The sequence below is a fragment of the Colobus angolensis genome, unplaced genomic scaffold (assembly GCF_000951035.1).
Source record: "Colobus angolensis palliatus isolate OR3802 unplaced genomic scaffold, Cang.pa_1.0 Scaffold115, whole genome shotgun sequence".
Taxonomy (NCBI): domain Eukaryota; kingdom Metazoa; phylum Chordata; class Mammalia; order Primates; family Cercopithecidae; genus Colobus; species Colobus angolensis.
In genome coordinates this window covers 723,732-747,368 of record NW_012112586.1, presented here as the reverse complement: position 1 = coordinate 747,368, position 23,637 = coordinate 723,732, and the positions used below count along the sequence as shown (strand labels likewise).

Here is a 23,637-nt window from a genome sequence, read left to right as displayed (position 1 = left end):
ACAGAGCTGGGGCTGCAGAAGCCCCCAAGCCACCGCAGTGCCCTCAGATGTCCTGCTCCACGGCGAAAACCCCACTGGGGCTCAGCCGCACCTCTGAGAAGGAAGAGTCTTTACACAGGTCCAGGTCGCGGCAGAAGTTACAGCTGCGGCAGATGACCTCAGGAAGCACGTAGGACCGGCAGGGGTCTCGGAACTGGGCCTCCTCGGAGAACTCGCCGACATCCACCAGGCGAAGCAGGTCTCGGTTCAGCTTATTCACCTGGTTTGTGATGTTGGTGTCCAGGGACAGCACCTGCAGAGACCACAGCCCGCATCGGGAAGGAGCTCCCGGGGCCTCCCTGCTGCTCTGTCTGGAACAGAACCCTCTGGACCTTAGGCTACAGTTTCCTGGTGTCCTTTCCTCCCTTCCTTAGTCCCTTTAGAAGCCTCAGAGAGCCAACTTCTCTACACTGGCAGTTTTCCATCAGTGAGGACAGGCTTCCCCAAGGAATTTACTCAACATTTAAGAAGAAATGCTGCTGATTCCACACGATATCTTTCAGAACACTGAAGAGGGAGAGCACCCAACCTATTCTATGAGGCCAGCATCACCCTGATACTATAACCAAAGACCATACAAAGGAACTATAGACCAATAACTGAGCACAGACACAAAAATGCTCAACGAAATATTAGCAAATTGAACCCGAGATAGAAAAAAAGGATACATAATCCAGAAATAGACCCACACAGATAAGTTCATTAAGTTATGGGAAAAAGTACAAAGATGATTCAACAGAAAAAGAATAGTCTTTTCAACAAATGGTTCTGGAATACAAGCATATCTTGGAGATACTGCAAGTTCGGTTTCAAACCACCTCAATAGACAAATATCACAATAAAGCAAATCACACAAATATTTTGTTTTTGTTTTTGAGATGGAGTCTCGCTCTGTCGCCCAGGCTGGAGTGCAGTGGCCGGATCTCAGCTCACTGCAAGCTCCGCCTCCCGGTTTTACGCCATTCTCCTGCCTCAGCCTCCCGAGTAGCTGGGACTACAGGCGCCCGCCACCTCGCCCGGCTAGTTTTTTTTTGTATTTTTTTTTTTTTAGTAGAGACAGGGTTTCACCGTGTAGACCAGGATGGTCTCGATCTCCTGACCTCGTGATCCACCCGTCTCGGCCTCCCAAAGTGCTGGGATTACAGGCTTGAGCCACCGCACCCGGCCAAATATTTTGGTTTTTTAGTGCATATAAAAGTTATGATTTTCAGCTCACGCTTGTTTTCTCAGTACATGTAAGTTATGTGATTTGTGGTGGCTAACGCCTGTAATCCCACCACTTTGGGAGGCCAAGGCAGGTGGATGACCTGAGGGCAGGAGTTCAAGACCATCCTGGCCAACACAGTGAAACCCCACTTCTACTAAAAATACAAAAATTAGCCGGGCGTGGTGGCAGGCGCACCTGTAATCCCAGCTACCTGGGAGGCTGAGGCAGGGATTCGCTTGAACCCAGGAGGTGGAGTTTGCAGTGAGCTGAGATTGCACCACTGCACTCCAGTCTGAGTGACAGAGTGAGACTCCATCTCAAAAAAAAAAAAACCTAGGTGATATGTTTTTATTTTGGGACAGGATTTCGCTCTGTCGCCCAGAATGGACTGCAGTGGCGCAATCATGGCTCACTGCAGCACTGACCTCTTGGGGCTCAATTGATCCTCCCACCGCAGGCTTCCCAGTAGCTGGGACGACAGGCATGCGCCACCATGCCCAGGTAATTTTTGTAATCGTTGTAAAGATGGGTTTCGCCATGTTGCCCAGGCTGCTCTTGAACTGCTGGGCTCGAATATCCACCCGCCCTGACCTCCCAAAGTGCTGGGATTAGAGGTGTGAGCCACTCTGCCCAGACAAAACTTAGGTTTACCTTATACTGTGGTCTATTAAGTGCATAACACCATTATGTCTAAAAAACAATGTATGTACCTTAATTTTAAATGTTTTATTGCTCAGAAATGCTAACAATCATTGGAGCCTTTGGCGAGTCGCAAGCGTTTTGCTGGTGGAGAGTCTTGCCTCAATGTAAACGGCTAATGGCTGCTGACTGATCAGGTTGATACTGCTGAGCTGGGGTGGCTGTGGCAATTTCTTAGGACAACAATGAAGTTTGCTGCATCAACTGACTCTTCCTTCCATGAAAGATTTCTCTGCAGGATGAGGTGCTGTTTGATAGCATCTCACCCACAGTAGAACATCTTTCAACATTGGAGTCAGTCCTCTCAAACCCTGGTGCTGCTTTGCAACTAAGTTTACGGAATATTCTCAATCCTTTATTGTCATTTCCACAGTGTTCACTTTCACCCCAAGAAACTATTTTTTGGGGCCAGGCACAGTGGTTCACGCCTGTAATCCCAGCACTTTGGGAGGCCAAGGCGGGGAGATCACCTGAGGTCAGGAGTTTGAGACCAGCCTAACCAACATGGTGAAATCCTGTCTCTATTAAAAATACAAAAACTTAGCCGAGCGTGGTGGCGGGTGCCTGTAAATCCCAGCTACTTGGGAGGCTGACGCAGGAAAATCGCTTGAACCCAGGAGGCGGAGGTTGCAGTGAGCCAAGACCACACCACTGCATTCCAGCCTGGGCAACAGAGCAAGGAGTCTCCATCTCAAAACAAACAAACAAACAAACAAACTACTTTATTGCTCATCCATGAAAAGCAACTTTTTTTTTTTTTTTTTGAGACGGAGTCTCGCTCTGTCGCCCAGGCTGGAGCGCAGTGGCCGGATCTCAGCTCACGGCAAGCTCCGCCTCCCGGGTTTACGCCATTCTCCCGCCTCAGCCTCCAGAGTAGCTGGGACTACAGGCGCCCGCCACCTCGCTCGGCTATTTTTTTGTATTTTTTAGTAGAGACGGCGTTTCACCGTGTTAGCCAGGATGGTCTCGATCTCCTGACCTCGTGATCCGCCCGTCTCGGCCTACCAAAGTGCTGGGATTACAGGCTTGAGCCACCGCGCCCGGCCGAAAAGCAACTCTTTATCTGTTAAATTTTGTCCTGAGATTGCAGAAATTCAGTCACATCTTCAGGCTCCACTTCTAGTTCCCTTGCTGTTTCAACATCTGCCGTCATGTCTCCCACAAAAGTCTTGAATCCTTCAAAGTCAACCATGAGGGTCAGAATCAACTTCTTCCATACTCCTGTTGATATTTTGACCCCTTCTCCCATGAATCACCAATGTTCTTAATGGCATCTGGAATGGCGAATCCTTTCCAGGTTTTCCATTTACTTTGCCCAGTTCCATCAGGGGAATCACTAGCTATAGCCTCATAAAATGTATTTTTTGGTAATAAACCTTGAAAGTCAAAATTGCTCCTTGATCCATGGGCTACAGAAGGGATGTTGTGTCCGCAGGCATGAAAGCAACATTAATCTCCTTGTAAGTCTCCATGAGAGCTCTTGGGTGACCAGGTCAACTGTCAATAAGCAGTACTGTTTTGGAAGGAATCTTCTTCTGAGTTGCAGGCAGTGGCCTTAAAAGACTGAATGAGGACTGGCTTCGACTTAAAAGTCACCAGCTGCATCTGCCACTGACAAGAATCAGCCTGTCCTCTAAAGCGAGGCTCTGAGGCCTCCTCTCTAGCTATGAAAGTCCTAGAAGGCATCTTCTTCCAATAGAAGGCTGTTTTGTCTACACTGAAAATATGCTGTTAGTGTAGCCACCTTCGCCAATAATCCCAGACGGATCTCCTGGAGAACTCGCTGCAGTCTCTCCACCCGCATGCACCTGCTGCCTCATTTGCCCTTTTACGTTACCGGGACGGCTTCTTTCTCTCAACCCCGTGAACCAACCTCTGTCAGCTTCAAGCTTTCCTTCTACAGCCTCCTCACCTCTCAGCCTTCATGGAACTAAACAGAGTGAGAGCCTTGATCTGGATTAGGCTCTGGCTTGAGGGGACGTTGTATCTGGTTTGATCTATCCAGAGTAAACTTTCTCCATATCAGCAACAGGCTGTTTCACTTTTTTATCATTCATGTGTTCACTGGAGGAGCACTTGTAATTTCCTTCAAGAACCTTTCCTTTGCAGTTGAGTTGGCTAACTGGTGTGAGTGGCCTAGCTTTCAGCCTATCTCGACTTTTGACATGGCCTTCCTCACTAAGTTTAGCCATTCCTAGCTTTTTATGTAAAGTGAGAGACGTGGGACTCTTCCTTTCACTTGAACACTTAGAGGCCATTGTAGGGTTACTAACTTACCTAATTTCAATAGTGTTGTGTCACTGTGATTGGGGAGGTCCAAGGAGAAGGGGAGAGATGGCGGAATGGCCAGTGAGTGGAGCAGACAGGACACGGACAACATTGATTAAGTTCGCTGTCTTCTATGCACACGGTTCACAGCGCCCCAAAACAATTGCCATAGAAGCATCAAAGGCTATCATGGCTGATACAATAATAGTGGAAAAGTCTGACACAGACACAGTGGCCACATGCTGTTGGAAAGACGAGACTTGCTCAACACAAGATTCCCACAAACCTTCCATTTGTAAAATACACGTAACCGCTTTGAAGCACACCAAGACAGGATACGCCTGCAATCAGACATCCCATGCAGAAATATGGACTTGGATCTACCGCATGCACACTGTATAAAAATTAACTCAAATGGATCAGACAAATGTAAAACGTAAAACTTCACCAAAGAGGACAGACACAGGCACAGCAAGGAAGCCCATTAAAAAATGCCCCACAGCCGGGCGCGGTGGCTCACGCCTGTAATCCCAGTACTTTGGGAGGCTGAAGCAGGTGGATCACTTGAGGTCAGGAGTTTGAGAGCAGCTTGACCAACATGGTGAAACTCCATCTCTACTAAAAATACAAAAAAATTGGCGGGCTATAGTGGCAGGCGCCTATAGTCCCAGCTAACCTGGAGGCGGAGGTTGCAGTGAGCTGAGATCATGCCATTGCACCCCAGCCTGCGCAATGAGAGTGAATCTGCGTCTCAAAAAAAAAAAAAGCCCCACATTATTAGATGCCAGGGAAACGCAAATCAGAAACACAATGTGATACCACTACACACCTACTGGAATCACTGCAATTTAAAAATGCAATAATACCAAGTCCTGGTGAGGATGTGGACTGCAACTCTTGCCACACACTGCTGATGAGACCCTGACACGGTCAGAAAAGAGTTTGGCAGTTTCTTATCAACTTAAACAAACACTTAAAAGATGACCCAGCAATGCCCCTTCTGGGTTTTTAACCTCAGAGAACTGAAATTTATGTTCACACAAAAACCTCCACCTACAGAATGTTTACAGCAGCTTTGTTACTGATCACCCCAAAGTGGAAGCAACGCCAAATGTCCTTCCACCAGTGAATGAAAAGCAAGAAAAAGCAAGCTGTGGTTCCCCACACAACGGACACAACTTGCAGCAGAAAGGAAGGGGTTCTGATACACACGAGAGCGTGGACGAACCAACTGCACATGTGTTCTGCTAAGAAGCCAGATCCAAAATGCTGCACGGTGTGCCTCTACTTATGTGACACTCTGGAAGAGAAAGCAAACAGGGACGGAGGACACACTAGTGGCTAAAGGGGTGTCAGGTGAGGAGGGCAGCGTGGGAAATGTTGTCGGGGGGACTATCCTGTATCCTGCTGATGGTGGCGCAATTCCATTCATCTAGGAAAAATCACACAACTGCACGCCACAGAGTACATTTTACTGTATGTAGATCATACCTCAATAAAAATGAATTTAAAGCATGTAAAAGTCAACAAAGGAATTAAAATGGTCAGCTAAAAACACTTCTTCACCACAACTAGACCTTGAGGCCGTCACGTGATCTCCAGCGTAACCTTAGCCGTGTGTGAGATGCAGTTTGCTGGGAAGGCTGAGTGAGGAAATGGGCAGTGAAGCGCTCTGCTCTTTAAGGGCTGACACCCGTGGTCGTTATCTGGTAACATTATCCCTCTTGGACTCAGCCTGCCTTTCCCAGAAAGGCCTCAGCATCCGAGCAAGCTCTCATCTCATCAGCTCTGGGTCCTGATCCAGCCTACTGGTCTCCGGTGACCCATACTCCCAGCCGGTGGTACTGGGTGCTCAGCTGTGCCTTCACCAACACACCAAGCTCATCCCCCAGGGCCTTTGCATCCTCCCTCCTCCTGCACCTGGTCCCAGCGTCCCTTACAGGCACCGTCCCCACACCACCTGCACCTCTGAATGGCCCTCTCCCTTCTCGGGTCAGCTGGCAGCAGGCAGGCCCCATGAGGCAGGGCCTTTCCTGTCTTGCTCACACCTGAGCACAGAAGCCTCAACTGTGGCTGCATGTGACAGGGGCATGATAAATGTTGGTGGAATGAACAAGTAACTTACACCTGCTCCTCACCTTGCACACACTGGCACCCTGACCCTACACGGGTAGGTACCCCCCCCTTGCACACGTGGAAGCCTCATCCTGCATTAACATTCTTCCCATGCACAGGTATGTCGGTGTCCTTACCTTGCACACATACTCTAGCACGTTCACGGTGCACGCGTTACAGCCTCCCCTTGCACACATTAACATTCCTGCCTTACGCATGTATGTTGGTGTCCTCTCCTCACAAGCACACTGGCACCCTCACCTTGCACACGTATTTGATGAACTCCAGAGCAGGGTTATTGAGCAGCAAGTGGGAACCAGGGAGGACAGGAAACATCTCTGAGAGCTCAGTGGAGTTCCGAGAGCCTGTGACTTTCTTCTGAATCTTCTGAGTGATGGTGAAGAAGCTCTGAGTGAGTTCATTTGCGACATAATCCTGAGAGAAGGTGATCATTCCTGGAAGTATGACGATGCTGAGGGAGGGATCTGGGACCCGTCTGGCACCGGGGACCTCCCACCTGGGGGACTGGCACCGGGGACCACCCATGGCACACAGAGGGGTTAGGTAACTGGCACAAGGCAGTGGCCTCGAGAGACAAAAGACTGCTCACCGGGAAGGGCTCCAGCCGCCCCCTCGGCCTCCTGGGAGAACTGGCTGGCCCCCCTCCTCCTCACGGGGGTGCTCCCCGGAGCACTGCGCCTCAGCCCGTCCTTCATGCAGTGGTACACGGCCACAATGTACGCTGTGGAGAGGCACATACACCACCAGCCCTGAGTCAGGCTGCTGCGAACACCCTAGAATCTGAGGGACCCCTGGCTGGTCAGATCGCCTCACAGATAAGGCTCAAATGTCATTGTTAGTAATTTTATTTGCAGCCTTTAGATGAGCTAAAAGTCAATTAGATAAGTGAGAAGTGGAAATGCGAAGGAACACTAGCTGGCACTCGAGTTCATTACCAGAGAGAAAACTGTATAAATGAGGCCATGCACACTAACCCTCTCACTGGAGAGTATGTGAAAAACAGGGCCCCTGGTGTCAGTAAGCTTCTCCAAAAACTCCTCCGGGCCTGTCACCCAGCACTTACCCTTTTTTTCTTTTCTTTTCTTTTTTTTTTTTTGAGACAGAGTTTCACTCTTGTTGCCCAGACTGGAGCGTGATGGCACAATCTCGGCTCACCGCAACCTCTGCCTCCTGAGTTCAAGCGATTCTACTGCCTCAGCTTCCTAAATAGCTGGGATTACAGGTGTGCGCCACCACACCCGGGTACTTTTTGTATTTTTAGTAGAGATGGGGTTTCACCATGTTAGCCAGGCTGGTCTCAAACTCTTGACCGCTGGTCTCAAACTCTTGACCTCACGTGATCCACCCACCTCAGCCTCCCCGTGTTGGGATTACAGGTGTGAGCCACTGTGAGCAGCTGACCCAGAACTTTTCAAGAGACTTAGAAAGTTGCAAGAGAGAACTGAGAAAGTTAAAGACTCAAGGACAAGTAGACAAAAATATAAAATGATCATCAATGAAGGCCTCTGTGACTGCATCCGCCTGTGTGCTCAGCACACCCTGCTGTTTTAACTGAGAGGGTCTTTAGCTTCGGGCTCTGAACTACAAACAGTGCTTCCTCGACACACTTCGTCTGCACACTAACCTGCATAGCTTGATTTGCAAACTCTAAGCCTACAGACCCAAACCAAGGCACAAGAACTTCCCCACCAGAAAGGCAGGCCTCACAGACCAGCCAGGGGGCAGCTGACCTGACCCAGGGGTTTATCTTCAGCTACTGAACATGCACCCACACCAATGTTCCCTGGGAATGTACGTGACTGAGTTACTGAGTCAGATGGCAGGAGCAGAGATAGGAAACCCCTCAATGACACGGCCAGGGGCAGCCGCTCCCCATGGAGTTTCCTGAGAGAGTGAGGGATGGAGGGAAGACAGTCACCCCACTCCGGGTCCTCCAGTGGAACATGCCTGGAGCCGGGAGAGGAGGCTCCTTGGCTCACAAAGTCCCAACTGCTGGGCACGCTCCGCCCGATCCAATTTTTCCACTGTCTCCCTTCTTGCGATACCATGGCACAGGAGCCACATCTACTAACCCTGAGTCCCTCTGGTAGAGGCTGTGCAGCCCTGGGCTCTGGGCTCACCTGAAACAATCATGAGGAAGTAGCTCTGGCAGGAGGCTGCCTGTGGCAAAAACTGCAAAATGTTCCAGTTGTTTTCCAGTGAATCTTCCACGCTGGATTCCTCCGCATCTTCCTCCTCCTCCCCATTTCTTTCCTCCTCATTGTCCTCATTTTCCTGCTCATCCTCTGCTCCCTGCACTTTCTGTGAGTCTTGCTGTAACACAGAGACAAGGCAGCTGTGTTTGTACCATGGCAGCCTCGTAGAGGGGTAGGGTACCACAGTGAAGGCTCCTCCAACCTGTGTCCATCTGCCCCATTTGACTAGAGGCCTTCCCCACAGTCACTGTGTCTCCGGGAGCCTGTGTGAATCCCACAGGGTGGCTCCCAGTACAGAGCGCTTTGTGGGAAGTGCCTGGTGCACAGAAGTGCTCATGACCTGGGACTGCGAGCTTCACTCTGCTCTTTCAGGGTTCACTTTAATTATTGAACTTTCACCCCTCAAGGACGAAAGAACCAGCCAGAGATTCCCAGTGACTGTTCTCTCCTCTGAGTCCATGAATCTCCTGGGACGGCACGACCCCATCACAGACCCAGCCTCACGTGCAGCCTGCGTTCATGCCACCGCACCGTCCATGTCTCTGTAGACACTGACACCCACTGCCACCTGCCCTGACCATACGCTGATCCCCTCCTCAGAGCTGTCTATACCACCTGCGTTTCTACCCTCCCATTTTCTTCTGAATCCCTTTAATCAGGGTTTGTTCCCCAACTCCAACCGGAATTGCTCCCATCCAGGTATCCTGGGCAGCCTTGGCTTCATCCTGCCAGCTCTCAGAAGTGTCTGCCTCCTTACAGAAGGGCTTTCCCTCTGACATCTGAGCCCCTGGCCCCCATACCCACAGCTTCCTCTCAGTCCTCTGTAAGGATCCCCGTGGAGGACACAGGCCTCCTCTCAACACACCCAGCCACTCTCTGGCCACTCCTGCACCAGCTAACCACCCACGTCTCAACCTTGCAAACGCCACGAGTCCCAACCAGACGTGACCCCTTCCCCACACTGCTCCTGACAGCCACCTTCTACTCACCCATAGCCTGGCCCACACCTGGGCATTTGCCCACATCTGATCTGCTGGTCCCTTGGCTCTACTTCAAAGCCCACCCAGGCCATTCTCACCAACCTCGCTGCCCAGCATCTCCCTGGCATGGGCACTAACTGGCTTTACCCGCCTGTGCCCTCCGATGGTGGGTTATCCACATGGGGCCAAGAAAGCTGCAACATCGCCCACACAGAACCTCCCATCCCCATGAAAGCCGAGGCCCTGCCCTGCCATGCCCAAGTTGCCTGGCCTTGCCAGCTCTCTGCCTGCATCTGCAATCACTGCTCCAGTGACCTGTGCTTTGCCTCCCTGGTGTCCACTCACTGGAGGTGCCTTATGCACGCACGACTCCAGCGCGCTTCATCAGCTCTGGGATTCCTTGTCACCACCTCACGGGCCTCCACCTCCCTGTGGCCCATGGCAAACCCTGCCCTCACCAGGGCCTACGCCACACTCCACACTGATGTGCTTGTCTACACATGGGGCCTCCCCATGTTCATGAGGGCAGGATGCGGTTGCAGTGTCTGCTGCCACACAGCCAGGCCTGCCAGGGTCCTGAGCACTCAGCACTTGCTGCAGGAAGGAACGCGGCCCCCAAAGCTGGCTCGTGCCACACTGCAGCTCTCTTACCAGTCCACAGTGAACACGAGATGAAACGTTTCCTTTGATTCCGCCATAGTTAGATGGATCCATCCAGAGGAGAAATTCCCAGCATCGAGAAAAAGAAATTGTCAAAGAATGGAAGATCTCCTTAGCATGGATGCTGTAGAGGAAGCATTGAAGACACTGCTTAAATGAAATCCACCTTGTTCTCAACTTTCCTTTTTTTCCTCTTGTATCTATCTGTACCCTCCACTTACTTAACATTGAATCTGAAAGTTCATTCAGATCACATCATACCTCAGGCTTCCTAGGGAAACGCGGTAAAAGTAAAACTAAGGAGGTCCACCAGGCCCCTGGGAGCTGGCACCACAGAGAGCTGGGTGCCTCTTTGTGCTGGGGACAGCCCACAAGGCGTTCTGCCTCTGCTCCCGGCCTCAGGTGACCTGCAGCTTCAGGTAACCAACCACAGTGCTTCCCACTGCCAAGTTCTTCTAAGCTATCGTCATCCTTGTCACTCCTCAGTTAAGCCTCACTAGGGCTGACCCACTCCTCTGCAAGTTAGATCCATTTAAGGAAAAAAAAAAAAAAAAAAGAACCGGCCAGGCACAGTGGCTCATGCCTGTAATCCTAGCACTTTGGGAGGCTGAGGCAGGAGGATCGCCTGATCTCAGGAGTTCAAGACCATCCAGGCAACGTGGCAAAACCCTGTCTCTATAAAAAAATGCAAAAATTGGCTGGGCATGCTGGCATGCACCTCTAGTCCCATTTACTCAGTGGGCTGAGGTGGGCAGATAGCTTGAGCCCAGAGGTTGAGGCTGCAATGAGCCATGATTACACCACTGCACTCCAGCCTGGGTGACAGAGCAAGACCCCATCTCTTAAAAGAAAAAACAAAAACCAAAAAAGAAGGAAGAATAAACAAAGAAAGAAAGGAAGGAAGGAGGAACACCCTAAATCACAGTTTCAAAACGCAGCTGAGTAGCCCACACTGCACCTCCTGCAGGAGAACTTTATGTTCTCCCTAACTCTGCTCTCCGCGCTAAGGGAGAATGGCAGCCTGTTTCCTGACATGAGCAACCCTGGCCTCCTCAGGTACAGGGCACCCCTGGAGCTGCCCATGGCCAGTGTGGGGAGAGGCACATCCTTCCCATCATCTCAGCCATGCTCTGAAATACAATTCTAGCCCAAGTCAGCTCTCCCAGGCACACAGCATGACCACTGACCATCAAGGCTCATCTTGGATAGACATAAGGGGCCACAGTGGGTCTGCAGGAGGACAACGGTGGTTTGGGTTTGAGATTAATCCATTGCATATGGTTTGATTAGGAATGAAAGTCTTATAAGCTCTACCTTCCTACTTCTCCGTGACCTATTATCAATTTAGTCTCCGTCTTTTCTGCAGCACCCCCAGATGCTGCCCCTGTAACCATGCAAAGACCAGACCCATGCAGACACTCTAGGCCTCCACGAGCAACTCCTCTCTGCGCTCAGAAATGGCTGCATTCATCCCCAGGGTGAGTGCACCTGGGAGGGAGCTTCCTACTAACAACTGAACAAAAGGAGCTGGTGGAGCTTTTCTGTTGCTTTGTCTTCTAGTTAGATTTAAATAGTGCTGAGTGTGTGAGAAGCACAGCAAGGCCCACGAGGGAACCTCAGGAACATGGCCCGGAACGCAGGAAGTCAAAACCACAACACCAGGCTCTGACAGCTGAGAGCTGTGCACACTTGAGCACCTGGGAACCACACCACTCCCACTCGCCAACACGGATGTCTATGAAGGGTTGCCCGTCAACCCTTATAGGGTGCACATATTCAAGGCACCTTGAATCTGTGTCTCCCATGGGGAAAAAAACAAACAAAAAACACTCAACTCAAGCTGCACAACTGCGTGGCCTCTGATCTGCTACAGCACGCGGGTGGCAGGAACCCCCTTTTCACACTGCTCTGGGTTTACCATGGTGAGTCGTGTGCTTCTAAGGACCTCCCAGTCTACCCAGGAGGACAGCTGGCACCTCAGGGGGTCATTTTAGCACCCCTCTCAAAGCCACAGTGCTGCATCACCAGGACCAGCCAGCCGCACCTGCTGGTGATGTACTCCACATAAGCGATGGCATCTTCCACATGGCGCTTCTTTGTACAGAGGATGATGCGGTTGAAGTTGGCGTAGACGACTGACGACCCCAGGCGCTTGAACTCAGCGATGAGCCTGTGGAGCAAGTTTAGAGTCCGTGGTGGAGACGCCACAGCCGTGGAGAGCCGGAGGGCACCCAGAAAATCCATAAGGGAAAAGAGCTGAGGGTCCTGAAGCAGAAAAGCCTCCGATACACTAGAACCCAAAAGCCAATGAAGAACAACGATTTCTGCATGGCAAAATCCACCACAAACAAAGGCAAAAGATAAGCAAAAACAGCAATAAATGGCAAATTCTTATCACAGAAAAATGGCAACTTTTTGTATGGAGACAACTCATTTGATGTTCAATAAGAGAAAAACCAACAAAGCTACAGAAAACTAGACAAAGGACTAGAAGAGAAAATTCGACTTAATTCATTATAAAAATCCTAAGTTAAGATTGCACCGAGAAGCACTTTTATCCTAGCAGCTGGGTAATAATCCCCGGCCACGTTGGTGAGGCACGGCCAGGGAAGAAGTGTCCACAAGGGGCCTCTGTGGGGCTGCTCTCCTGAAGTCCATCAAATCAGCATTCATCCCGAGTTATAACACCTGTGAGGCCTGCAACAGGGCTACGCCCCAGAAGTTACCCCAGGATCTATCTGCGTGAGCTCATGCATGAAGCCTCTCACTGATTTGCTATTTGTAATGACGGCACAAGGCTGGAAAGAGGCTAAATGATCTCCAAGGCATATTTTCACTAAAACGAACAAGGCACACAGCAATACACTGTGCAGCCGGACTTGTGCAGGAAAGGGGCAGGAGTGGGGGTGCCACCTAGCGTTCTCTGCAGGATGTGCAGGTGATGCTGCAGCAGCAGCTGCGTGTTTCTCTGGGATCCTTTGAAGATCGTTATGCTCCACAAACCCAGAAATAGACTACTTATCCCAGAGGCACTGGCTGGCCACGTCTCTGGTTCTGGAGAGTAAGGGAGCAGCCTAGCTGAGGATGAGGAGGATGGCCCAGGGAGGAGGAGCACTCACTGCAGGAAGAGCTTCTTCATCATGTTGTGGAGCGTGCGGTGCAGGGCGGGGTCGTGAAGCAGAGAGGATGGTGACCGAAGCCAGCGGTAGAAGTGCATCACCTGGTTGTCTGCATAGATGTTGTGGTACTGGGTGATCTCCTTCACCCAGCCCACGACCATGCTCTTCAGGATCCTGAAAGAGAAGTGCAGGACACGCTCATACCCTCAGCCTCCCACGCTGCCGCCACGCGGGACACTCCAGCTGAAATGGGCACAGGTTTTCCCTACATGGCTGGGTCCAAATCCGTCACTCTCACCTCCCCTTCTCACTGTCCCCACCTTAAGTCACTGTTCAAATTTCATCCCTTCACCTTCATGCCTCATCTGTTTCTTTCCAGTTCATTCCTGAAACTAGCTCAGGCTTTGCCACATCCCTCAACACAACCCAAACTCTGTGTGTTCTGAAGCAGGATGGGAGGGCAGCACAGTACGGGGCAGCAAGTGTGTGACGGGCTGGGGCCCCTAACAGGAAGGACACAGCAAAGCCACTGCCTACACATCAGAACACACTAGGCCAGATGCAGTGGCTCACGCCTGTAATCCCAGCACTTTGTGAAGTCGAGGTGGGTGGATCATCTGAGGTCAAGAGTTCGAGACCAGCCTGGCCAACATGGTGAAACCCCGTCTCTATTAAAAATACAAAAATTAGCTGGGCTGGTGCACGCCTGTAATCCCAGCTACTTAGGAGGCTGAGGCAGGAGAATCGCTTGAACCCAGGAAGTGGAGGTTGCAGTGACCCGAGATGGCGCCACTGCACTCCAGCCTGGGTGACGGAGCAAGACTCTGACTCAAAAAACAAAAACAAACCAGAACAAAACACCACCATACCCACATGGCCCCGGTCAGTCAGAGACAAGAACTGAGAGGACTCTTTCCCGCCCAGCAGGCTGGACCCTGACTTCCTGCCACTTCCTTTAAATGGACCATTCAGGCACTTGCCCGTGAACTAACACATGCCTACACCCCGTTCTCTCACGGCCAGCTGCCCTGGGCACTCTCCCTGTGCCTGCCTGGCACGGCCCTGGGAGGGAGGATGGCTTCCCTACTCACGGCACCCTCCCTGCCCAGGAGATGTAAGAAACACATCTTTGCACTTACTCCCTATTGCGGTGGTGATGGATTTGGTGCCTTCCCTCTGAAGAGGCAGGGGCTGCCCTGGGCTGGGTCTTCCCTACCACGCTAGGGGGAACACAAGGCTGGGCCCCCACACCGAAGCAATGGTCAGGCAGGTGGGACCTAGACACAGGTCACACAAAAGCCACAAGGGCATGTCCCAGTGTAAACAAGTTTCCTGTGGTGGGGCGCCCTGGTCACAGGCCAGATAGCTAGGCATTGGGCAGTGCACTGTACACGCCCCGTCCGGCCCCCTTCACTTCCCGTAGGGCAGAGATGCCAGCCGCTCTGGTACTGGAACCCCAATTCAGCTAAAGGGTTCCAAAACTGCACGTCACCCTACTGAAGAAGTGGGAACTTCAATGGGGTCAAGAAAAGAATGTTACAAGAGAACCTACAGAGGTCCAAGTCCTATTCCTAAAACTCCTTTCCATCACCAACTCTTCAACAATCCAGGAAACCCCACGTTCCCCAGAGCGGCGGTTTGGGGATCTGTGGTTGGACTCCATCTACCTCTCAGGCCTGGCCTACCGTCTCTCTGCTAAGACACTGCTCCGGGCTCCCAATGCCTCCCTGCCTCTTTCCACCAGTCCTCTCCCGGCCTCCTTTCCCAGCTCTGACATGCTCCCTCTCCCCTTCTGTGTGGAGTCATTAAAACTACGGCTGAGTACAGGCTCCAGAATTAAAAAGACTTGTTTCTGAGTGCCAACCCTTCCATTTGTTTGTGGTATGACCACAAAGTCAGCCCCTCTGACCTCAGTTTCCTCATCTGAAAAATGGACAATAACCGCTCCCCGTCCCTGGGCTGCTGTGGGGACAGAGGCAGAATGTGGAGTGCTCGGCCCACCTCCTGGTACACAGCAAGCGTTCCCCAGTATGAACCACCACTGGTGGGTACTGCGAGTAGCTGCTCTCAACCACGCTCTCCACAGCAGACCGACAGCTCCTGACCCTCAAACTTTACACCCTCTGCGGCAGAATGACGGCTCCAGACCCTCAATCATGACCTCTGTGTCAGACCGATGGCTCCTGACACCTAAGTGCCGATGCCTCGCACATCATACTCAGTAGAGCCGGCTGGAGATCCCTATGATGTACCTTTGGTCACATCGAAAAGTGGCCCTGGTTAGAAAGGCTCTTTGTGTGAAGTACCTCTGGCCACAGGGAGGTCAGAGGCAGCACATGGAACAGTCGCCAGGGACCAGGCTGGACCCACATGGTGGTAAAGACAACAGACTGAAGATGGGAAACTCGCCGCAGTGGTCTCTGGCTCTGCCATTAAGACTAAGGGAAGCCCAAGGGACACTATCTTAGACTTTAGCTTTCCAAATTAAGGGCAAAGGATAAGACCCTTCTCTTAGTAACACTCCTTCCTGGAAAGGGTGGCACCTGAAGGTGTTAGAGCACAGGGCTGTCTCATCGTAGCTGGCTGGGGCACTGGCAGCCTGACCGCCCGTGATCATGTCCTCCAGGGAGGCCTGCTGGATCACGTCGAAGCTGATCCCCATGCTGTCAGCCCCCTCCATGTCGTTGACGTGGTGAGACTGGAGGATGGTGTTGACGGCCAGGTTCTGAAGGTCCAGCTCCACACACACTGTACAGGAAGAGGCCATGCTCAGCCAGTATCCTGCCAGCTCCTGCACCACCAGCCCCCTGGGTGTGACTCCAGCCACCACCACCTCGAGAACCAGCATCAGACCTGCCCACACCCATCCTCACACCTGCCAGGCTATTCAGATGCCCGAGGGCACAGGAGGCCCCACCTGGACCTTGACCCCAGGACTGTCTCCTGCAGCTTCAGCTCTGACCTGCAAGGTCGAGCTCTGAGCCCAACCTTGGGCACTCTTGCCTTGAGAAGATGTCACAGAATGGCAGAAACACCAGTCAGGTCTCGTGGACCTCATCCTCCTGCCCACTTACCTGTGGAGTAACAGCCTGAACTGTTGATCTCAACAGTGGCTTGATCATCAAACTCCATGACAAGGCAGTTGTCATCAGCCTCCTTCCCACCCAGGTCAGGGCGGGCCGTCGGGGACAGCCAGAGCAGGTGGTTGTGGCGATGGAGATGGCGGGCAAAGAAGAGGTCGGAGCCGAACGTGGAGATGTCCTCTGGCAGGTTCCCGATGGGAATGTGAAAGTACCTGCACCGGGGCACAGGTCAGCACTGAGGCACAGGTTGGCGCCGGGGCACAGCTCAGTGCCAGGGCACATTGCCGGGTCACAGAGACCGCCGACGCCGGCTCTGCCTGGGGACCACTGGCCCACGGTGACAGTGCTGCGCTCACCTGCTCATCTCAAAGGCCTGTGACAGGCAGGTGTCCAGGTTGAGGTAGTGCCGGATCATGCGCCGGGCTCCATGGCGCTGCCAGTCCAGGACCCCATAGTTGATCTTGTCGGCCACACAGATAGGCACCAGCGGGAATTCCTCCAAGACAGGAATCTCACTGGCCAGCCTCTTCAGCTCCCAGCTGGACTGAACAGCGATAAGCGTGGGCCCCCGGCGCTCCTCCTGGGTCAAGGCAAAATGGAAGAAAAGACCCAGGTGGACCCAGCCTCAAAGGAGAGGGGACTCACACAGCAGGATCCCAACCACCCTCACCTTGTAGGCGAGCAGGGATCGCTGGATGGCTCTGCAGATGGTCTTCAGGTCAGTTTCTGCCCGAACTTCGAAGGTGTGTTTGGGGGGCGGCAGGAGCTCAGGGCCCACCTTCTTCAGGAGGAGGCCGTGCTCTGCTGAGTACAGGGCGCCAAGGTTGGGCATCTGGTTGCTGCGCACCTAGACAAACGCAGACCGTGTCAGCCTCACCCTGTGTGGGAGGAAGTGGCGGCAGCCCTGGGACAGACTCCACCACTGCCATGGCACTGCCAATTCAATCACGACAGGCACTCATGGGCAAAGGCCCTTGAGGACAAGACCTGGAGGGCCTGGGCACCCTGGGAGAAGTCCTCCTTCCCCAGACCCTGCTCCAACCAATGTGCTGCCATGGAGGGCCCAGGACTCACAGTGTCCAGCACAAAGACGGACGCCCTGCGCTGTGAGGGGATGAAGATCCCGAAGAGCGCTTTGTGGCCCTGTGCCTGGTGGTACAGGTAGATGTGGCGGATACTCCCTGCAGAAGGAAACAAGACCGTCACCCCAGATGTCTGGGAGGCAGGCACACGGTGGACGGCGGGTGCAGGCCATACCTGGTTCCAGGTAGCTGAACTGGGCCAGAGAGCGCATCTCCAGGTGCTCAAGAGCAAAGGTCTCTGCTTCCCAGCCCGAAAGGTGCCTCACCAGCTGTTTATTGACCACACATACACAGCCCAGGTGCACCAGGGCCCGGAACAGTAACGGAACCTGGAAGAGGTGGGCAGACAGGCTGGCAAGGGCTGGATGGGGGGGGGGGCGCTCTGGCTGCCCACGTGACTCCTGCCTGGGATGTGGCTGTGCCCCTGCAGCTGCCTGGCCCACTGCCCACAGGTCACCTCTGGCAGAAACCCTGCTGATACTCACCTCACCTGTGGGCACGCGTCCACAATCACTGCTGTTTCCCAGCCCACACCCTGGGCGGGTCTCTTTCCTCTATTCCACCCTGCTGGAGCCTCCCCCAGTTCAGCCGAGGGCGGCTGGGGAGTCACCTGAGTCTCATACACGCCCTCGATGTCTGGCGCTGACAGCTCAGCGTTGACCTCGTTGATGTGCTCCTGGTACATGTCCTCCGGCACTGAATACTCATAGAGATTGTAGACCACATTGGAGCGAGGAAGGACCCGATTTACCTAGTGAGAACACAATGATGATCTCGTCACAGGGCGTAGGTGGTAATGTCTGTGGTGCACATACATGCACAGGCTGTTCCGAGTCCTAGGACTTCCAGTGCCCCTAACGACGGGATACACCCACCATGCCACAGTCCACCTTTGTCAATGATGACAACTAAAAACTCTGGACGTAATTTTTATGTTATTTATTTATTTTTCACGGACAGGGTCTCACTGTAATGCCTAGGCTGGAGTGCAGCAGTGTGATCACAGCTCACTGCAGCCTCCAACTGCTGGGCTCAAGCGGTCCTCCAGTCTCAGCCTCCTGAGTAGCTGGGACAAGGCACACACCACCACGGGTGGCTTTTTCATTTTTCTGTAGAAAGGAGGCTTCACTGTGAGGCCTAGGCTGGTCTCAAACTCCTGGGCTCAAGCAATCCTCCCACTTCAGCCTCCTGAATCGCTGGAACTGCAGGTGTGAGCCACTATGCCTGGCCTCTGGATGCAATTTTGAAAAGCAACCTGCAGCCTCTGAGAATAGACAAGAGCTCTCAGAATATAGCAGAGTCAGCACTGGTCTGGGGAGGCTCCCAGTTCATCTTCCTCCATTCTCTCATGGGTTTAACCTGAGGGTGTAGATGGCAAAAACTGAGATAAATCACATTTTCCTAGTCAGAAGAATGGAAAGAGAGCCCCTGGGGAAGCCAGAGTATGTGCATGGGGAACTGGGGAAGTCCAGGAGAGCTGGAGAGGGGGCACCCTAGCTTCCTGCATGGCGGACGGGGGAGTCCTGGAGAGGGGAGCTGGAGAGAGGTACCCTAGCTCCCTGTTGGGGGAGCTGGGGGAGTCCTGGAGAGGACTTGGTTTCTCAACATCACCTCTCAGTGAGGCTCAGGCTCTTCAGAGGAACAGCTAATTTCATGTCTAGAAGTTCAAGGTGAATCTGGCCTCTCTTAGTGGCCAGAAAGCAAGGAAGTGTTCAAAGACCAACAGGGCATGTCAAAAGGACTCAAGTGCCAGCTTGAAGGGATCCGGCCAGCCCAATTTGGGGTAAGTTGAGTCTCAAAAAGATACTGACCACCAAAGAGTCTACTGTCTGGCTCCATTAATATGAAGCTCTAGAAAGTCACACACAGTTACAGAAATACAGAAATCAGGCCAGCAGAAGGTTGCACGTGGGGACAAAAGCACCCTTCGGGGTGATGGAAATGTTCTGCACCTGGGTGGCGGTGTGGGTGACACAGATATAGTCATGTGTCCAAAAACCCAATCAACTGCATATTTAAAAATCTGCACTTAACTGTATGTAAATTACAGTAAGTCCTCACTTAACAACATCAATGGATACTTGGAAACTGCGATGTTAAGTGAAGTGACGTATAGCAGGTCCTCAAATAACATCATTTTGTTCAACGCAGTTTCTTCCTTTAAAAAAAAAAATTCTGGGGCCAGGCGCTGTGGCTCACGCTTGTAATCCTAGGACAGGCTGGCAGATCACCTGAGGTCGGGAGTTCGAGACCAGCCTAATTAACACAGAGAAACCCCGTCTCTACTAAAAAATACAAAATTAGCCGAGTGTGGTGGTGCATGCCTGTGATCCCAGATACTCGGGAGGCTGAGGCAAGAGAATTTCTTGAACCTGGGAGGCGGAGGTTGCGGTGAGCTGAGATCGCGCCATTGCATTCCAGCCTGGGCAACAAGAGAGAAACTCCATCTCAAAACAAACAAACAAATACACAAAAATAAATAAATTTTTAAAAAAACTCTGTAGAGAAGGGGTTTTCCCATGTTGCCCAGGCTGGTCTCGAATGCCTGAGCTCAAGCAATCCACTAGCCTCAGCCTCCCAAATTGCTGGGATTACAGGCATGCACCGCTGTGCCTGGCCAACAGTTTCATTACAATGTTTCCAGGAAGAAAAAAAATCTGTTTCATGATACCTCATTTTACTTAAAGTCATTTCACTTAAAATTGCAGTTTCTAAGGACCTATCAACGACATAAGGTGACGGCCTGCCGTGCACCTTAACATACGTAACGCGTGTCTGTTGGGCGGGATTTGGCTACAACTGATCTTAAAACATTAAACACTGAGGCAGGAGGATCGCTTGGGCCCAAGAGTACAAGGCTGCAGGGAGGCAAGATCATACCACTGCACTCCAGCCTGGGTGATGGAGTGAGACCGTCTCAAAAACTGAAACAACAAAAGTCAAACAAAAATCCACAAATCCATAGTAACATTTTAAAAAGAGTGGGTAAGTAAAAGGAATAAACCCATTTGCCATGCCCTACCTTGAAAATTAAAAATAATTTAAAGGGAAAAAGCATTTCTCTTGCTTAAAAAAAAAACCCTCAGCATATCATACCTCTCGTATCTTGCTTTTTAAGGAATAAACTAGAGTTCACTTACACCTGATCTACACAAAGCTCTTCGTTATAAAGGAAACAGCTAATATACACGAGGGACAGAATCAGAAGATATTATCCTGGAGCCCCATGGACCCCAGGAGACATGGATGCTGACACCATCCAAACGTCGAGGACATGATATTTACACAGTGCCAGAGCCTCCCTCCAGAGATGAGCTGACAGTCATAAAGAAAAGCAACCCAAAAGTAAGGGCACTTCTACACAGCCAGAGCTCCACAGCACCACAGCACCACGCATCTAAAGGAAGGTGTGGAAAGCCCACACTCCCACTTGTTCTCTGTGGTCTCGATGCCTCTGCGTCCGCTTTCCTTTTTTTATCCACCCACCTTGGTCTCCCAAAGTGCTGAGATTACGGGTGTGAACCACCACACCTGGCTCTGCCTCTGTCTACTTTCTAGATGCACATTCTACTGAATCACCTGGCTGGAATCGAGTTTCACCTTCTCCAGAAAACCTCCTTGTGTAGGTACAAATATGCACACCTCATCTCCCCAGCTACACGTCACTTCTTACGTGATTCATAGCATCCAGTCAAGAAATGCGCTGAGCTGACAGATCAACAACGGGGGGTTTGGGCCGAGACGCCACCTAAGAGCCTTGGCGCATTCATGGCCACATGAAAACCCTCCGACTTTCTGCAGGTGGGAGGAGCCTAGCACAAAGACCCACCTACTGTAGGGTTCCATTGATATCAAATGCCCAAACAGGCAAACCCAGAGATAGGAAGTGGATCAGTGGCTACTGACGGCTGGGGGAGGATGGTGACAGGTAAGAGATGCAAGGTTTCTTTTTGGAGTGATGAAAATATCCGAATGGGGGGCGAGGGGAAGGGGAGTATCAGGACAAACCGCTAATGCATGTGGGGCCTAATGCCCAGGTGACGGGGTGATGGGTGCAGCAAACAACCATGGCACATGCTTACTTATGTAACAAACCTGCACGTTCTGCACATGGATCCCAGAAATCAAAGTAAAATTAGAAAAAAAAAAAAAAGAAAATGTCAACATTGACTGGCAATAGTCATGCCACTAAAAGCCAATGAATTGTGCACTTTGAATGGGTGAGTTGGATGGCGTGTAACTTTACATCCCAATAAAGCTGTTAACAACCAAACATCCGACGGAGACAGAGTTCACAACCTCTAACAAATGCCACTTGGTTTGTCCCTGCGACACGGACCTCGCAGGCAGACAAGCTCATCGTGACAAGGACACCAGCAGCTCCATCCCCAGCACTCGCTCTGCCCTAGGCTCTGCGCTCAGTGTTCACACACATTGTTTTGAGGAATTCCTACAACATCCCCATAAGGTACTGAGGAGATGGAGGCTCAAGGCCACGCTAGATCACGGCAAAGCCACCTCAGAGGCTGCCCAGGCAGATGACTGCAGAGGCCAGCACCAGCTGCCTCCCTACCTTGCGATACGAAGCGCCCTCCTCCGCTTTAGCAACTCGCTGGTTCACGTAGAACACGCGGGGGATGCTCAGCCTGATGCAGTGCAAGTCACTGCCAACGAGCGCCCACAGCCTGAACAGGCCGGCCTGGCTGGTCTCGCTGATCTGAAAGGCCACACGGACATACAGCACGTCACAGGACACACTGGAACCCACACACAGGGCCACCTCCCAGGTAGCTTCCAGCTCCCAGCACAGGGCCTTAGGCCTCCCTACGATGGGCAGGAAACTCCAGGCCCACTCTAACGCTCCCATCCCAGACCTCAGGGCCCAGCCGAACACCCCATCCCTGGGCCATCAGCAGAGCCTACTGCCCTCCCCAGGGGGGTGTAGACCCCACTGGATCAAGGTCTACACCTGCACAATCTGCCACGGAAGGTCCAGGATGCTGCGGGCAGTTCTTCGCAAGAAGCTCCCCAGCCCCGCGGCAGGACCATCCCGGATGGCCCCAGGCCTCAGCACACCCTCTGCTGACTCCAGACGCTGCCTCTTCCTGCGGGCAAGGCGCTGCCGGGCCTGCAGCTGCCACTTCTTCTTGTGGAACCGGAGCCAGACAAGCCACTCCTCCTGGGATGGATGGTGAGCACAGCCCATGTGCAAGTGCTGAGATGGGAATGCCCGCCATGACTTTCTCACAGGCAGCCTCCCTAGGGGTCAGGACGCATCTCGGGCTCCCTGGGCTTTGCAGCAGACCCCTTAGAGATAGTGTCACAACCGTGTGCCTTACCTGGGTGGTTCCTAGGGCGGGAGGCTGTCCCAAGATCTCCTGCCAAGGCACAGTCGGCGTGAGGTCCTGGGACTCCTCCTGGCTCTCCCAAAGAACTCGCTTCCTCTTCACAGCGACAGGGGCTGCTGGGTGAGGCGGCTTCACGAGCCCGAAGTCCTCCATGTCGGGAGTACTTGGCCTCGGACTGTCTTCTGAGGCCTCGGCCATCGTGACCTGCAAAAACCCAGTGAAGCCTTAAATCTCAGGATCTCCGGCTGGGCAGGGTGGCTCGCGCCTGGAATCCCAGCACTTTGGGAGGCCAAGTCAGAAGAATTGCTTGGGGCCAGGAGTTTGGGACCAGTCTGGGTAACAGCAAGACCCTGTCTCTACAAAATATATTACAAATTAGCCAGGCATGGTAGTGTGCCTGTAGTCCCAGCTATTTGGTAGGCTGAGGCAGGAGGATCAATCGAACCCAGGAGTTGGAGGCTGTGGCGAGCCGTGATCACACCACTGAACTCCAGCCTGGGCAAGAGTGAAACCTTGCCTCATAAAAACAAGCAAAGAAGAATCTCAGGATCTCATCCCCACAAACTCCACTTCTCGAAATCTAACATAAGCGTATCACCTGAAATGGGATGCTTGTTTACACAAGTTTATTGAACTTTTAATAGTGAAGGCCGAGGGTGGTGGCTCACGCCTGTCATCCCAACACTTAGAGAGGCTGAGGTGGGCGGATTACTTGAGCCAGGAGTTTAAGACTAGCCTGGCCAACATGGTGAAACCCTGTCTCTACAAAAAACAGAAAAATTAGCTGGGTGTGGTTGTGTGCACCTGTGGTCCCAGCTACT

The 23,637-nt window shown here is 52.2% G+C and overlaps 1 protein-coding gene across 1 annotated transcript in view; it reads right to left on the bottom strand.

The window, feature by feature from the left end:
- The window catches only part of POLE (polymerase (DNA directed), epsilon, catalytic subunit), a 57,257-nt gene that overhangs the window by 2,262 nt on the left and 31,358 nt on the right, over positions 1-23,637 (bottom strand). Inside the window, exons 29-45 of the mRNA XM_011961335.1 lie at positions 22,808-23,020; positions 22,438-22,647; positions 22,042-22,185; positions 18,079-18,219; positions 17,644-17,797; positions 17,461-17,567; positions 17,057-17,233; positions 16,743-16,966; positions 16,378-16,598; positions 15,847-16,051; positions 13,304-13,477; positions 12,229-12,354; positions 10,176-10,308; positions 8,470-8,662; positions 6,939-7,070; positions 6,590-6,783; positions 92-292 (exon numbers count right to left, since the gene is read on the bottom strand). Of these exons, the coding sequence (XP_011816725.1) occupies positions 92-292; positions 6,590-6,783; positions 6,939-7,070; positions 8,470-8,662; positions 10,176-10,308; positions 12,229-12,354; positions 13,304-13,477; positions 15,847-16,051; positions 16,378-16,598; positions 16,743-16,966; positions 17,057-17,233; positions 17,461-17,567; positions 17,644-17,797; positions 18,079-18,219; positions 22,042-22,185; positions 22,438-22,647; positions 22,808-23,020 (2,949 nt within the window). The remainder of the gene's footprint in view (positions 1-91; positions 293-6,589; positions 6,784-6,938; positions 7,071-8,469; positions 8,663-10,175; positions 10,309-12,228; positions 12,355-13,303; positions 13,478-15,846; positions 16,052-16,377; positions 16,599-16,742; positions 16,967-17,056; positions 17,234-17,460; positions 17,568-17,643; positions 17,798-18,078; positions 18,220-22,041; positions 22,186-22,437; positions 22,648-22,807; positions 23,021-23,637) is intronic.